The 17,500-nt window shown below is 32.6% G+C and overlaps 2 protein-coding genes across 3 annotated transcripts in view; one reads left to right on the top strand and one right to left on the bottom strand.

The window, feature by feature from the left end:
- mrpl47 (mitochondrial ribosomal protein L47) overlaps positions 1 to 9,105 on the top strand; it is a 9,740-nt gene extending 635 nt beyond the window's left edge. Inside the window, exons 2-6 of one of the 2 annotated variants that reach the window (XM_061976152.2) lie at positions 3,395 to 3,528; positions 3,586 to 3,743; positions 3,803 to 3,933; positions 3,990 to 4,085; positions 8,884 to 9,105. In XM_061976152.2, the coding sequence (XP_061832136.2) occupies positions 3,395 to 3,528; positions 3,586 to 3,743; positions 3,803 to 3,933; positions 3,990 to 4,085; positions 8,884 to 8,995 (631 nt within the window). In that variant the 3' untranslated portion in view covers positions 8,996 to 9,105. The remainder of the gene's footprint in view (positions 1 to 3,394; positions 3,529 to 3,585; positions 3,744 to 3,802; positions 3,934 to 3,989; positions 4,086 to 8,883) is intronic. The other variant, XM_061976153.2, reaches the window with a different exon arrangement.
- Positions 9,106 to 9,528: 423 nt separating this feature from the next.
- actl6a (actin-like 6A) overlaps positions 9,529 to 17,500 on the bottom strand; it is a 34,545-nt gene continuing 26,573 nt past the window's right edge. Inside the window, exons 10-14 of the mRNA XM_061976160.2 lie at positions 16,938 to 17,052; positions 16,792 to 16,872; positions 16,624 to 16,719; positions 16,451 to 16,537; positions 9,529 to 9,919 (exon numbers count right to left, since the gene is read on the bottom strand). Coding sequence (XP_061832144.1) covers positions 9,839 to 9,919; positions 16,451 to 16,537; positions 16,624 to 16,719; positions 16,792 to 16,872; positions 16,938 to 17,052 — 460 coding nt within the window. The 3' untranslated portion in view covers positions 9,529 to 9,838. The remainder of the gene's footprint in view (positions 9,920 to 16,450; positions 16,538 to 16,623; positions 16,720 to 16,791; positions 16,873 to 16,937; positions 17,053 to 17,500) is intronic.

Genomic DNA, 17,500 nt, shown 5'->3' with positions numbered 1-17,500 from the left:
ATGAAGGATAGAAAGTGTGACATTTTAGTGCTGCAGCTATTGATTATTTTTAGTAATCTAGTGATTTATTGATTAGTTTGTTCGGATAAAACACACTTTATAGCCTCAATGCGTATTTTCTGGAAACTAGTTTAAATGTTTTGTACTTGCCATAATCTTCATTGTCTTCTTTCACCAACTTTACCCTTGTTTACCTTCTATATTCCTCTGTTGACCTTTTGACTTATTTTACCTTCTATTTAATTGAGTTTTTATTTACCTTCTATTTAACTTAGTTTACGTTTTAGTTACCTTATTTTACCTTGTATTTAATTTAGTTGACCTTTTATTTACCTTCTATTTAACTTAGTTTACGTTTTAGTTACCTTATTTTACCTTGTATTTAATTTAGTTGACCTTTTATTTACCTTCTATTTAACTTAGTTTACGTTTTAGTTACCTTATTTTACCTTCTATTAAATTTAGTTTACCTTTTATTTACCTTGTAAATTAAAGTTTACGTTTTAGTTACCTTCATTTACCTTCTATTTAATTTTACTTTACATTTACCTTCTATTTAACTTAATTTACCTCTTATTTCACCTGTTATTTAACTTAGTTTACATTATATTGACCTTATTTTACTTTTACCTTTTATTTAATGTATTTATTTCACCTTCTTAGTTTGTCCTATATCTACCTTCCTTTACCTTCTGGATGGATCTTCTAGTTAACGTAGTCTACGTTTTCTCTACAATAGTTTACCTTCTGTTTAACTTACTTTACCTTTTCTTTACTTTCAATTTAACTTAGTTGACCTTTTATTTACCTTCTGTAAAACTTTCTTTACCTTTTGTTTACCTTTATATTTATCTTGTTTTACTCTATCTACCATCCTTTACTTTGTTTTATTTTCTTTTACCTATATTCCTTTTTTACCTTCTATTTAACTTCCTTTACCTTCCATTTATTTTCGTTTATCTTCTATATACCTTATTTTACATTTTATTTACCCTATATTTACTTTATTTTACCTTAAATTTTTCTTCTTTCACCTTTTTATATGCCAACTATACCTTCTATTTACTTTCTATTCAACGTTTTACCTTTTATTTACCACCTTTACCTTCCATTTACCTTTTCTTTACCTTCTATTTAACTTAGTTGACCTTTTATTTACCGTCTGTATAACTTTCTTTACCTTTTGTTTATCTTTATATTTATCTTGTTTTACTTTTTATCTACCTTTTTTTGACCATTTTTGCGTTGTTTTATTTTCTTTTACCTATATTCCTTTTTTACCTTCCATTTATTTTAATTTATCTTCTATATACTTTATTTTACCCTATATTTACATTATTTCACCTTTAATTTGTCTTCTTTCACTTTTTATATGCCAACTATACCTTCCATTTACTTTCTACTCAACGTTTTACCTTTTATTTACCACCTTTACCTTCCATTTACCTTTCTTCACCTTATTTTAACTTTTAAGTTCCTTTATTTTATATACCTTATTTTACCCCCAATTTACCTTATTTTACCTTTTATTTGTCTTCTATTTACTTTATTTTACCTTAAATTTTTCTTCTTTCACCTTTAATATGCCAACTATACCTTCCAATTTCTTTCTATTCAACGTTTTAGCTTTTATTTACCACCTTTACCTTCCATTTACATTTTCTTTACCTTCTATTTAACTTAGTTGACCTTTTATTTACCTTCTGTATAACTTTCTTTACCTTTTGTTTACCTTTATATTTATCTTGTTTTACTTTTTATCTACCTTTTTTTGACCATCCTTTACATTGTTTTATTTTCTTTTACCTATATTCCTTTTTTACCTTGTATTTAACTTCCTTTACCTTCCATTTATTTTAATTTATCTTCTATATACTTTATTTTACCCTATATTTACATCATTTTACCTTTAATTTGTCTTCTTTCACCTTTAATATGCTAACTATACCTTCCATTTACTTTCTATTCAACGTTTTACCTTTTATTTACCACCTTTACCTTCCATTTACCTTTCTTCACCTTATTTTAACTTTTAAGTTCCTTTATTTTATATACCTTATTTTACCCCCAATTTACCTTTTGTCTTCTATTGACTTTATTTTACCTTAAATTTTTCTTCTTTCACCTTTAATATGCCAACTATACCTTCCAATTTCTTTCTATTCAACGTTTTAGCTTTTATTTACCACCTTTACCTTCCATTTACCTTTTCTTTACCTTCTATTTAACTTAGTTGACCTTTTATTTACCGTCTGTATAACTTTCTTTACCTTTTGTTTACCTTTATATTTATCTTGTTTTACTTTTTATCTACCTTGTTTTGACCATCCTTTATGTTGTTTTATTTTCTTTTACCTATATTCCGTTTTTACCTTGTATTTAACTTCCTTTACCTTCCATTAATTTTCATTTATCTTCTATATACTTTATTTTACCCTATATTTACATTATTTCACCTTTAATTTGTCTTTCACCTTTTATATGCTAACTATACCTTCCATTTACTTTCTATTCAACGTTTTACCTTTTATTTACCACCTTTACCTTCCATTTACCTTTCTTCACCTTATTTTAACTTTTAAGTTCCTTTATTTTATATACCTTATTTTACCCCCAATTTACCTTATTTTACCTTTTATTTGTCTTCTATTTACTTTATTTTACCTTAAATTGTTCTTCTTTCACCTTTAATATGCCAACTATACCTTCCATTTACTTTCTATTCAACGTTTTACCTTTTATTTACCACCTTTACCTTCCATTTACATTTTCTTTACCTTCTATTTAACTTAGTTGACCTTTTATTTGCCTTCTGTATAACTTTGTTTACCATTATATTTATCTTGTTTTACTTTTTATCTACCTTGTTTTGACCATCCTTTGTTGTTTTATTTTCTTTTACCTATATTCCGTTTTTACCTTGTATTTAACTTCCTTTACCTTCCATTTAATTTCATTTATCTTCTATATACTTTATTTTACCCTATATTTACATTATTTTACCTTTAATGTTTCTTCTTTCACCTTTTATTTACCACCTTTACCTTCCATTTACCTTTCTTCACCTTATTTTAACTTTTAAGTTCCTTGACTTTATTTTATATACCTTATTTTACCCCCTATTTACCTTATATTTGTCTTCTATTTACTTTATTTTACCTTTAATTTTTCTTTTATCTTTTTATATGCTAACTTTACTTTCTATTCAACGTTTTACCTTTTATTTACCTGCTTTTACATTTTATTTACCACCTTTACCTTCCATGGACCTTCTTTTACTTTTAACTCACCTATTTTTACCTTCTATTCGACTTCAATGACCTTCTTGGATTTGACCAATAGTAAAGGATGAATGGTTGCATCCTCCTCAAAAAGGTGTGGTTTATATCCTCAGCAGGGCCAAGTCTTGGTGCGGGAACCAGGTCAGCCTGCTCCAGACTCGCTCCTTGCACACCAGCGTGGTCAGAAGAGGCCTGGATGAGTTCTTTGACTCGCCCGAGAACTGGGGAGAGAGCAAAGTCAAGTCAGGTAGGGCATGTGGATCCTGAGGTCACGCGTCACATGACCCACGTGATCATGTCGCAGGTGCGCCGTGGACGGCCAAGCACCTGCGAGCCAAGAGCAACGAGGACCTGCACAAACTGTGGTACGTGCTGCTGAAGGAGAAGAACATGCTGCTGACCTTGGAGCAGGAATCCAAGAGACAGAGGGTCCAGATGCCCAGTCCGGAGAGAATCAGGAAGGTTGGTGACATCATCCTTTCTTCTGGTGCAGGTAGGCCACCAGGTGTGTTGTCTGGCAGGTGGAGCGCTCCATCATCAGGCTGGAGACGGTGGTGAAGGAGCGAGAAACGGCGCTGCGTTTGCTCCAGACGGGCCAGGAGAGAGGGCGACCGGGGGCCTGGAGGAGGAACGTGTTTGGATACAACTACTGGTGAGTACTGCAGGACCGCGCTTCATCGGCGACATCATCTTTCCTCTTCTTTCCAGGTATCGCTTCAAGGAGTACGCCATTCCCTGGTACATGAACAGAAGATACAAGCGCAAGAGGTTCTACACCCCGCACTTTGTTCAACCTCACATAAGGTGGGAAGCACCCAGTGCACAATCTTCTGCTGTGCTTTTATTTTGGAGTTTTAACAGGAAGTGACTACAACAGGGGTGTTCAAAGTGTTTCCACACTGAAAAATGAAAACATGCGGCAGCTATTTTGATATTTTTCTTTTTCAAAACCATTACAATATTATAAATAAAAATGTAACCTCAAGTTTTTGTTCAAATGTCAGTCATAAAAATGTTAAAATTAAGTCCTATATTAACTCTAAAGGCTTAGTGGCCACATGCGTGGACAACACTTTTTAGCTCTTACTTCCAAAATTGTGTACACTACTGAATTGGGGTCTTATGGCCGCTTATGTGGACACTTATACTGCCATCTGGTGGTGTCAGAAGAGTATAACATACAATGGAATTTGGACCAAAAAAAAGTGTAAAAATAAGAATTAGCATGTCACTAAACATGAAGTACACGTTTGTTACTTATGGACTAAGTACATCATATCAAAAGATGATTCTTAGTTTTTATTCTAATTAGGGTCCAAAAAGCCCAAATAGCAAAGAGAAATTTAAAAAAAGCATGTAAATAAACAGCCTTGGCCGTAAGAGGTTAATTAATTACTATTATTTTTTTAATCAAGCTCAACTTCAGGTCTATATGTCAATGTAAAGTTGTTTTTAATGTTTTATCCCCTTTTTATCAAAACCCTGTTTTTTATGCCAAAAACACAAAATATGCAATATTTCCCCCCCAAAATATTTCAAAGTGGAATATTTGAAGTGAATTAATTGGAGCCTGAAATAGTTCAATAATTAATAACATTGATTATTTTTGAGTAATAAAATAAAAAAACACAAAATTTGAGGGATGCAAAGAGTAAGTCATCAGTAATAAGTCATACATTTAAACAACTTTTTTTTTTTACTTCAGATCTATTCGCCAATTAGTTTTTGTCATTTAGTTTGTTTTATGCCCTTTTTGTCATAGAAAACTGTTTTTTTGTATATCTAACATAAAATATGCAATATAATGGCGAAAAAATATTTCTAAGTTTAATATTTGAAGTGAAGTAATTACAGTAAATAGGAAAAATATCCATCCATTTTCTACCGCTTATTCCCTTCGGGGTCGCTGGAGCCTATCTCAGCTACAATCGGACAGAAGGCGGGGTTCACCCTGGACAAGTCGCCACCTAACAATGTTAATTTTGATTCATTATTTTTTTGAGCAATGACGATTGTAGCTGAGATAGGCTCCAGCGCCCCCCGCGACCCCAAAAGGGAATAAGCGGTAGAAAATGGATGGATGGATGGACATTTTGTTTTATGGCATTTTTTCATATAAAAGTTAGTTTTTTACATCAAACACACTAAATATGCAACAATTTTCTCTAAAATATTTCAAAGTGGAATATTTGTAGTGAATTAATTGGAGCCTGAAATAGTTCAATAATTAATAACATTGATTATTTTTGAGTAATAAAATTAAAAAAAACACTAAATTTGAGGGATGCAAAGAGACCCACTTGTAAAAGTGTTAAAAATAAGTCATACATTTAAAAAAAAAACATTTTTATTTTTACTTCAGATCTATTCGCCGATTAAAGTTTTTATTACCGGTATTTAGTTTTATGCCCTTTTTGCCATATAAAACAGTTTTTTTTGTATATCTAACATAAAATACGCAATATTATGGCGAAAAAATATTTAAAAGTTTAATATTTGAAGTGAAGTAATTACAGCAAATAAGTCAAACATAACAATATTAATTTTGATTGATAATTTTTTTTTGAGCAATGACATTTTGTTTTATGCTATTTTTTTCATATAAAAGTTAGTTTTTACATCAAACACACTAAATATGCAACAATTTTCTCTAAAATATTTCAAAGTGGAGTATTTGAAGTGAATTAATTGGAGCCTGAAATAGTTCAATAATTAATAACATTGATTATTTTTGAGTAATAAAATTAAAAAAACACTACATTTGAGGGATGCAAAGAGCCCCACTTGTAGAAGTGTTGAAAATAAGTCATACATTTAAAAAAAATGTTTTTTTACTTCAGATCTATTCGCCGATTTAAGTTTTTATTATTTAGTTTAATGCCCTTTTTGTCATATAAAACTGTTTTTTTTTAATTATATCTAACATAAAATATGCAATATTATGGCGAAAAAATATTTCAAAGTTTAATATTGTGAATATTGTGAAGTAATTACAGTAAATAGGTCAAATATAACAATGTTAATTTTGATTCAAAAATTTTTTTTTGAGCAATGACATTTTGTTTGATGCCATTTCTTCATATAAAAGTTAGTTTTTCACTTCAAACACAATAAATATGCAACAATTTTCTCTAAAATATTTCAAAGTGGAATATTTGAAGTGAATTAATTGGAGCCTGAAATTGTTCAATAATTAATAACAGATTTTTTTTGAGTAATAAAATAAAAAAAACACTAAATTTGAGGGATGCAAAGAGCCCCACTTGTAAAAGTGTTAAAAATAAGGCAAACATTTCTTAAATTTTTTTTTTACTTCAGATCTATTCGCCGATTAAAGTTTTTATTATTTAGTTTTATGCCCTTTTTGTCATATAAAACTGACTCTAACATAAAATATGCAATAATATGGCGAAAAACTATTTAAAAGTTTAATATTTGAAGTGAAGTAATTACAGTAAATAGGTCAAATATAACAATTTTGATTCTTTTTTTTTTCAGCAGTGACATTTTGTTTTATGCCATTTTTTCATATAAAAGTTAGTTTTTTACATCAAACTCACTAAATATGCAACAATTTTCTCTAAAATATTTCAAAGTGGAATAATATTTAATGTGAAATAATTGGAGCCTGAAATAGTTCAATAATTAATGACAGATTTTTTTTTAGTAATACATTTTTAAAAAAAACTAAATTTGAGGGATGTAAAGAGCCACTTGTAAAAGTATTAAAAATAAGGCATACATTTCTTAAATTTTTTTTTAACTTCAGATCTATTCGCCAATTAAAGTTTTTATTATTTAGTTTTATGCCCTTTTTGTCATATAAAACTGTTTTTTTTGTATATCTAACATAAAATATGCAATATTATGGCAAAAAACTATTTAAAAGTTTAATATTTGAAGTGAAGTAATTACAGTAAATAGGTCAAATATAACAATGTTAATTTTGATCCTTTTTTTTTTTCAGCAATGACATTTTGTTTTATGCCATTTTTTCATATAAAAGTTAGTTTTTTTTACATCAAACTCACTAAATATGCAACAATTTTCTCATAAAATATTTCAAAGTGTAATAATATTTAATGTGAAATAATTGGGGCCTGAAATAGTTCAATAATTAATGACAGATTTTTTTAGTAATAAATAAAAAAAACACTAAATTTGAGGGATGCAAAGAGCCACTTGTAAAAGTGTTAAAAATAAGTCATACATTTTTATAAAACATTGTTTTTTACTTCAGATCTATTCGCCGATTAAAGTTTTGATTGAGTTTTATGCCCTTTTTGTCATATAAAACTGTTTTTTTTGTATATCTAACATAAAATATGCAATATTATGGGGAAAAAATATTTTAAAGTTTAATATTTGAAGTGAAGTAATTACAGTAAATAGGTCAAATATAACAATATTAATTTTGATTCCTAATGTTTTTTTTGAGCAATGACATTTTGTTCTATGCCATTTTTTCATATAAAAGTTAGTTGTTTTTTTTACATCAAACACACTAAATGTGCAACAATTTTCTCTAAAATATTTCAGAGTGTAATAATATTTAATGTGAAATAATTGGAGCCTGAAATAATTCAATAATTAATGACAGATTTTTTTTTTTGTAATAAATAAAGAAACACTAAATTTGAGGGATGCAAAGAGCCACTTGTAAAAGTGTTAAAAATAAGTTGTACATTTTTTAAAAACATTGTTTTTTACTTCAGATCTATTCGCCGATTAAAGTTTTGATTTAGTTTTATGCCCTTTTTGTCATATAAAACTGGGTTTTTTTGTATATCTAACATAAAATATGCAATATTATGGGGAAAAAATATTTTAAAGTTTAATATTTGAAGTGAAGTAATTACAGTAAATAGGTCAACTATAACAATATTAATTTTGATTCCTAATGTTTTTTTTGAGCAATGACATTTTGTTTTATGCCATTTTTTCATATAAAAGTTAGTTGTTTTTTTTACATCAAACACACTAAATATGCAACAATTTTCTCTAAAATATTTCAAAGTATAATAATATTTAATGTGAAATAATTGGAGCCTGAAATAGGTCAATAATTCATAACAATATTGATTTTTGATTTATTATAATTTTTTGAGCAATGCCATGTTGTTAAAAAGAACACTGAAGGTATGGGGGATCCAAACGGGCCCCACTAATAAAAGTGTTAAAATGAGTCATATTATTTTTTGTGTCTTTTCACTTTCATGGCTTGAATCTCAACATCAACTTCAAATCTATCCGTTAATTACGGTAAAATAGTTTTTGTTTTAGGCTGTTTGTCCAAAAAAAATATGCCAAAATTTCCTCAAAATAGATTTTAATGTGAAGTAATTGGAGCCCTGAATATGTCAATAATTAATAACTTTGAGTTTGATTGATTATTATTTTTTGAGCAAAAACACAGCCTGTGTGGCAGTTTTGTGTTACTAGAGTCAACATTGCAACTTTTCACTTGTTTGCTCTGTTATTCCACTTTTTAGCAATAACATTTTCATGATGTGCGCGGGCCGTTAAAAACCCCCCAGCACTTTGGACACCCCTGGTATATATTGTCAAAGCTCATACGTGTTTCTCTACTTTCACCTGGCAGGTTACGTATAGAGAAGTTCCTTCGAGACCGCTGCAGGAAATCTAACTTGGAGAAGAAGACGTTGGCCAAACTTAGAGAAAAGTTTCCTCAGATGAAGGTTCCAGCCTCCTGAAACATCACAGACATTTTAGGGGGTGAAAAGCCTCCTGTCCCTTAATTGTTGTATAAAATAAATACATCTTTTATGTATGTGAGCATATACAATAAACAATTACCTAGCAATGAAGAATCTTGTTTTCCTTAAAAAAAAAAAAACATTTCACAATAACATTTTGTGTTATTTTTTTCTTGATCATTGGAGCCATAAACAGCTCAATAATTCATTACAACATAGATTTTGATTCATTATTTTATGAGCAATGACAGTAAAAAATACAACTTAAATTATCAGGGACCCAAAAGGTCAAAGTGTTAAAAATAAGTCATACATTATTTTTTTACTTTAACACATAAATCTCGAGATTAACTTCAGATCTGTTATTTTTATGCCCTTTTTGTCAAAACTGTTTTTTTTGGGCAAATACACAAAATATGGAATACTTTGCCAACAATTTGTAAGTGATAAAAATATATAATACAAAAAAAATGTATGTCATTTTCCTATCAAATGAATAAAGATATAACAAAATGAATCCACTAAAGGTGAAGAATTAAATAGTTTAATTACGATGAGCTGACTACAAGCAACTCAAAGTTGTGACAAAAACTCTTCATAATTGACGGTGAGCTTCAAAAGTTTTCCGTAGAAAAATGCCGGGGAGACACATTTTGCAAACCAAAAGCTTTTGTTGCTGAGTGTTTTTTTCCACCGAACACCAGAGCTTGAGGACTAGAAAATATCATTTTTGTAGACGTGTTGGCGTCCGCAACACAAGCCACAAAAAAGTAACAAGCTTGACAAAAAAAAAAAAACGATACAAAAAGGAGATATGGATGAGTCATTATTATTTTCACATTAAGGGCACTTCCGGTCCACACACTGCTTGCCTCCTTCATCGTACTCTTGTTTGGAGATCCACATCTGCTGGAAGGTTCCCTGGAAGACCAGCAGCACGTGTCAAACGAGTAAATATGTGACAAATATGCAAAACATCTTATGCAAAATTGACTTTTTAATGACCCTCCATCCATTTAACGTATTAAATGATCGAAGCACCGTCATTCATAACTGCACTTTGATAGGGACGAATCATAGACATCTTATAAGTAGACGCAGCATTGGCTGCTGTGACCCGAGAAATTGGGCCGCCATCTTGAAGTGGTGATGAGGAGCCGGCGAGCAGCCTAAACTGACAGTTGAAAGGTAGAAAACAAAGATGCTAAACTGACAGTTGACAGGTAGAAAACAAAGATGCTAAACTGACAAGTTGACAGGTAGAAAACAAAGATGCTAAACTGACAGTTGACAGGTAGAAAACAAAGATGCTAAACTGACAGTTGACAGGTAGAAAACAAAGATGCTAAACTGACAGTTGACAGGTAGAAAACAAAGATGTTCAGCGTTTTCCTGCTCAAATGAGCGGACTGTTGAAAATAGGAATGGGGGGGGATTACTTTTCACAAGATTTAACATTAATGTACTATTGGTCGTATTTTGTGAAAAGAATATTACCACAGAGTTGAGAAGGAGCAAAGATCTTCAATAGTACTGAAATCGTAGCCGCTAGCAAACAAGAGTATGACCATAATAGAATTGCTTGTCAATGAAATTAATTACATTTAAAAATGTCATACTTGAATAACTTAAAGTTGAAATATATGATGAAGATAAAGATTGTAAAAGCCAACAGGGGTAAAGTTAGGACCACAGTCCAGATTGTGTAGGGGAGGGGTAATATATGTTAGCTAACTAGACAATCAGATATTCAAATACTAACATTGTTGGGTAAAACAGAATTTGGTTTTATTCTGAATCCAGTGAAACAGATTGGTGGTTTTAGCTCATATAAAGACTTTCAGGTGTTTATATATGTTTATGTTTAAGTATTTGGCAGACGCTTTTATACAAAGCGACATACATAAAAGATACATCTAAAACAGGGGTGCTCATTACGTCGATCGCGAGCTACCGGTCGATCATGGAGGGTGTGTCAGTCGATCACCAGCCAGGCATTAAAAAAATTGTCCTAAAATGAGCGATCATAAATCTTCACTATGATGTCACTTTCGTCACTTGATTGACATTCACGGCACCCGAGGGTCTTCTGAGATGAGCTTGTGCACAAGCTAGCAAGCTACGGAGTTTGCCGACAATGTATTTCTTGTAAAGTGTATACAAAGGAGTACGGAAACTGGATAAATAAGATGCCAAAAACCAACCACTTTCATGTGGTATTGGACAGAAAGGAGGACTTTTTTTCTCCTCCATTCGAAAATGTGGACGTTATCATCACCACTGTCTGATTCCAATCAATGCAAGTCATCAGAATCAGGTAATACACCAACTTATATTCTTGTCTTCATGAAAGAAAGGAATCTATATGTGTTAAACATGCTTGTATTATCTTTAAACACTTTTAACTTATTAACAATATTAATTATACGTGTTAAACATGCTTGTATTATCTTTAAACACCTTTAACTTATTAACAATATTAACTATATGTGTTAAAAATGCTTGTATTATCTTTAAACACCTTTAACTTATAAACAATATTAACTATATGTGTTAAACATGCTTGTATTATCATTAAACACCTTTGACTTGTTAACAATATTAACTATATGTGTTAAACATGATTGTATTAGCTTTAAACGCCTTTAACTTGTTAACAATATTAACTATATGTGTTAAACATGCTTGTATTATCTTTAACCACCTTTAAGTTGTTATCAATATTAACTATATGTGTTAAACATTATTGTATTATCATTAAACACCTTTAATTTATTAACAATATTAACTATATGTGTTAAACATGCTTGCACTATCTTTAAACACCTTTAACTTATTAACAATAATAACTATATGTGTTAAACATGCTTGTATTATCATTAAACACCTTTAACTTGTTAACAATATTAACTATATGTGTTAAACATGCTTGTTTATCATTAAACACCTTTAACTTATTAACAATATTAACTATATGTGTTAAACATTCTTGTATTATCATTAAACACCTTTAATTTATTAACAATATTAACTATATGTGTTAAACATGCTTGTATTATCATTAAACACCTTTGACTTGTTAACAATATTAACTATATGTGTTAAACATGATTGTATTAGCTTTAAACGCCTTTAACTTGTTAACAATATTAACTATATGTGTTAAACATGCTTGCACTATCTTTAAACACCTTTAACTTATTAACAATAATAACTATATGTGTTAAACATGCTTGTATTATCATTAAACACCTTTAACTTGTTAACAATATTAACTATATGTGTTAAACATGCTTGTTTATCATTAAACACCTTTAACTTATTAACAATATTAACTATATGTGTTAAACATTCTTGTATTATCATTAAACACCTTTAATTTATTAACAATATTAACTATATGTGTTAAACATGCTTGCATTATCTTTAAACACCTTTAACTTAGTAACAATATTAACTATATGTGTTAAACATGCTTGTATTATCATTAAACACCTTTAACTTGTTAACAATATTAACTACCGGTATGTGTTAAACATGCTTGTATTATCATTAAACACCTTTAACTTATTAACAATATTAACTATATGTGTTAAACATGCTTGTATTATCATTAAACACCTTTAACTTGTTAACAAAAACATATATTTCATAAATAAGTAAATATAAATTATATATATGAATGAGGTGGATCCCCACGACTTGATCAATTGAAAAGTAGCTCGCCTGCAGAAAAAGTGTGAGCACCCCTGATCTAAAACGATCACTGTAAACATGATCATTTAAGGGAAGAATGTAATAGAAAATATCAATACAAAGTGTCAAGACAGAATAAACTCTCTGCTGCTGCAGCAACAGAGATACAGTCTATAAGATATATAGATATCTAATGTATTCATACATTGTTTATGTAGCATGTATATATAACCTAATCATATTGTTTCTTCAATTTAAAAATAGCTGACTGTTTTTTCTCCCCTTCTCTGGGATTATATTCCCAGATTTGATCTGGGACGTCTAGTCACTTATAGCATATAAGATTATTCTATTACTGTTAAGCAAACTATGAATAATAAAACATGTGTCCTTTATCATAGCTACACGTATGACAAAAAAACTGCGTGAAAATTAGCGGTATTTAGTGAGGTAAGATGAATTAAATGCGTTGACAGTTCATTTCTCCTGCCAAATGAATTGCACTGAGTGGAGCGGATCACCACTCCAAGATGGCGGCCCCGCGTCTCGTCAGCGCCAGTAGGCAGTAGCGCTCCATGCTGCCTACCCTTATAAGATGTCTATGAGACGAATTGACTGGCGTTAGCTTGCTAGCTAGCTTAAATGCTAACATGTAAACAACAGACATTATCATTTGTGTCCGCTCTGAGATCGGTAGGTTGTGAGTTCAAACCCCCGGCCGAGTCATACCAAAGACTATAAAAATGGGAGCCATTACCTCCCTGCTTGGCACTCAGCATCAAGGGTTGGAATTGGGGGTTAAATCCCCAAAAATTATTACTGGGCGCGGCCACCGCTGCTGCTCACTGCTCCCGTTTGGAAACATTTAAGAATATTTCTGTGTAAATAACTAATTTCACAACGTATATATCTGCGGCTTGTAGTCCACTATTTTTTTTTTAGTTGGTGCTAGAGATGTCCGATAATGGCTTTTTTGCCGATATCCGATATTCCGATATTGTCCAACTCTTAATTACCGATTCCGATATAAACCGATACCGATATATACAGTCGTGGAATTAACACATTATTATGCCTAATTTTGTTGTGATGCCCCGCTGGATGCATTAAACAATGTACCGGTAACAAGTTTTTCCAAAATAAATCAACTCAAGTTATGGAAAAAAATGCCAACATGGCACTGCCATATTTATCATTGAAGTCACAAAGTGCTTTTTTTTTTTTAACAAGCCTCAAAACAACAGCTTGGAATTTGGGACATGCTCCCCCTGAGAGAGCATGAGGAGGTTGAGGTGGGGGACGTAGGGGGTAGCGGGGGGTGTATATTGTAGAGTCCCGGAAGAGTTAGTGCTGCAAGGGGTTCTGGGTATTTGTTCTGTTGTGTTTATGTTGTGCTACGGTGCGGATGTTCTCCCGAAATGTGTTTGTCATTCTTGTTTGGTGTGGGTTCACAGTGTGGCGCATATTTGTAACAGTGTTAAACTTGTTTATACAGCCACCCTCAGTGTGACCTGTATGGCTGTTGACCAAGTATGCATTTGCATTCACTTGCGTGTGTGAAAAGCCGTAGATATTATGTGACTGGGCCGGCACGCAACGGCAGTGCCTTTAAGGCACGCCCCCAATATTGTTGTCTGAGAGAAATTCGGGAAAATGGTTGCCCCGGGAGATTTTCGGTAGGGGCACTGAAATTCGGGAGTCTCCCGGGAAAATCGGGAGGGTTGGCAAGTATGACTGGGAGACGCAACCGCTCTGTACTTCTCCCTACATCCATGTACCACTCCGTACAGCGGCGTTTTAAAAAGTCATAAATTTTACTTTTTGAAACCGATACCGATATTACATTTTAAAGCATTTACATACCTGCCAACTTTTGAAATCAGAAAAACCTAGTAGCCAGGGTCCAAAGGCCGCAGGCCCCGGTAGGTCCAGGACAAAGTCCTGGTGGAGGGTTCAGGGCTTCGCCCCCCGACGCAAAATGATTATTAGCATTCAGACAGGTTAAAATGTTGGTAAAACCATCACTTTTCTATCAGTCACAGTGACTTTTCAAAACAAAAATATTACAGCAAAAATCATATGGGTTGATTGACATGTTTATTCTGTAAGCTAACTTCAATAGTTTGAAATTATTTTGACAGTTAATGCCAGTTATCCTGTCAACCTTTCACAAGACTTCAATTTGTTAATTGAAAGTATAAACAGTATAAACACTTTTTACAGTAAACAAATGGTAAAACAGTACTAAACAATTCCATTAAAAAAAAAAATTGGTGTCATTATTAACTTTCTGTCCAAGCTTGTATAATCTACTGCCTTGTTCAATTGTAAAAAATATTCTGTGCCTAAAATTCACATTTCTATCACAATTATCATACTGTAAACATGGTAAGATAACTTCATTAAAATTAATAGTCCTGTCAATAGCATGGAATTACAATTCAAATGTAGTTTTTTTGTAAGCCTTTCAAAAGAATTCAAAATATGAAAAATTAATGAAAATTAATTTAAGCCATCAGACACTTGAAAAGTGGCACATCACATCTCTAATGTAATCATTTTAACTTTTCAACAGAAATAGCACTGCAAAAATATTAAGGACATACTTCTGTATTTTGGTAGTTATGCTGTCAACATTTAACAAGATTTCTTCAACTTGGACTTGTTTTAAATGTTTTATGCCACTTCAAGTTGTCAAAGACGTGCTGTGAAATACAGCCGACAAGATTGTGCACCAAACACGAAGCAAGGCCAAAGCGCATGCGGTGCAGGAGAACAAAGGACTTCTTTCATTTAAGGTTTGTGATAAACCATCAAACTCATTCGTTAAAAGGACTCTATAGTAATATAAAGCGAGTTTTTCTGGACATTATCATGCAAGAAAAGTTTATTTTTGGGACCGCGATCACCGCGTAATGATTTTTAAAGGTTGCATTACAAACATTTAACTGTCCCATGTGATCAGCCAGTGCGATTGGAAGTCCATGCTCAATTATTGCCTCCGTAAATAAAACTTCGGCATTTATCACATCCAAAGAATCTGTTTGGGCGACGAAAAACGTTGACAGTTTTCCACTTGTATCGCTAGCAACGGCATTAGACTTGTGTTTTTTTGTCCCAACGTGGTCTTTTACATCGCTAATTCCTCCGTGTCCGATCGAAAAATCTTGTCTGCACAAGGTGCAATTCGCGTAGTTTTCACCCTTTTTGGAACGGATAATTATTCCCGGATAGGCTTTTGAATATTCTTCACGGAATGACTGCAGTTTTCTTTTCGGTTTAAGACTCGTTTGCGATTTTTCTCCGGCTGATTCCATGATCGTTCGCTCGTTTGGAAACAATGGCCTCGTGCTTGGCAGCGGTGCTATAAATAGCCTCGTGCATGGCATTCGGAATGGCTCGATAGGAAGTTACGGGAAGCAGTTACCGATTGTCATTGTTGTTACGCGATTTCGTGAATAAAACTTTAAAAAAAAAAATTTTTTTTTAATTAATGAAAAACCGTATTTTTTATCACTGCAACCGTAACCCGGAATAGGTTGATGAAAACCGTACTAATTACGGGAAAACCGGAGTAGTTGCCAGGTATGCATTTATCGGCCGATAATATCGGCAATCCGATATTATCGGACATCTCTATAAATAACTAATTTCACAACTGTCCACTATTTTCTTTTACTTGGTGCAGCTTATATACCGGTATACTCTATCGTCGGGTATATTATAATAATAGGGGATATTTATGTGTGTCCTTACAAGTGATGCCAGGATGGAGCCGCCTATCCAGGCACTGAAGCGACGCTCCACTGTGGTGTTGTTGGCGATCAGCTTCAGACGCATGCTCTACAACAGAAGAGAGACGGGCACACTTGATTAAAACAGAGGTTTATGTTGGCGTCTGTTGCTAGGAGACGACATGGGTAGCTCACCGGGGGTGTTTTCTGGGAGAGTTCTCTGTTGAGGCGGTCGGTGAAGCCCTGGATGAGCGTGTTTCCCCCGGTCACCACCACACTGCCATACAGACCCTGGCACACACAACACACACCCTCTCATACTTTGTCTGCAGCGTCAAGGTCATTAAGTGTGTGGATTCTCACCGGCCGGATGTCGATGTCGCACATTCCCACGCTGGTGGTCACCACGTGACCCACGCCTAACATGGTGTTCCCGGACAAGCCCTGGCGGCCCAAACACAAGGTCATTGCGGCACAGCAACACAGCAGGACAAAGTCAGCAGGCGCACCTTGGCGTTGGAGGGGTCAAACAGACCCTCGGGGATCTTCAGCCTCTCCGCCCCAAAGTCACAGTTGTAGCCGTTGGGCAGCTCGTAGTGCACGGTGGGCATCTGGGCGGCAACCCTGGGACAACACAATAGAGACTCAGCAGGGTCAGGTCGAGTATAATGACACACAACACAATAACACACTATAATAACATACAATACAATAACATACTATACAATAACACACTATAATAACAGTCAATACAATAATAACACACTATAATAACACTCAATACAATAACACACAACACAATAAAACACTATAATAACACAACACAATAACACACTATAATAACACAACACAATAACACACTATAATAACACTCAATACAATAACACACACTATAATAACACTTAATACAATAACACACAATACAATAACACACTATAATAACACTCAATACAATAACACACAACACAATGAAACATTATAATAACACACTATAATGACACACAACACAATAACACACTGTAATAACACACAATACAATAACATACTATACAATAACACACTATAATAACAC

The sequence above is a fragment of the Nerophis lumbriciformis genome, linkage group LG14 (genome assembly GCF_033978685.3).
Source record: "Nerophis lumbriciformis linkage group LG14, RoL_Nlum_v2.1, whole genome shotgun sequence".
NCBI lineage: Eukaryota > Metazoa > Chordata > Actinopteri > Syngnathiformes > Syngnathidae > Nerophis > Nerophis lumbriciformis.
This window is presented reverse-complemented; position numbering and strand designations above follow the sequence as displayed.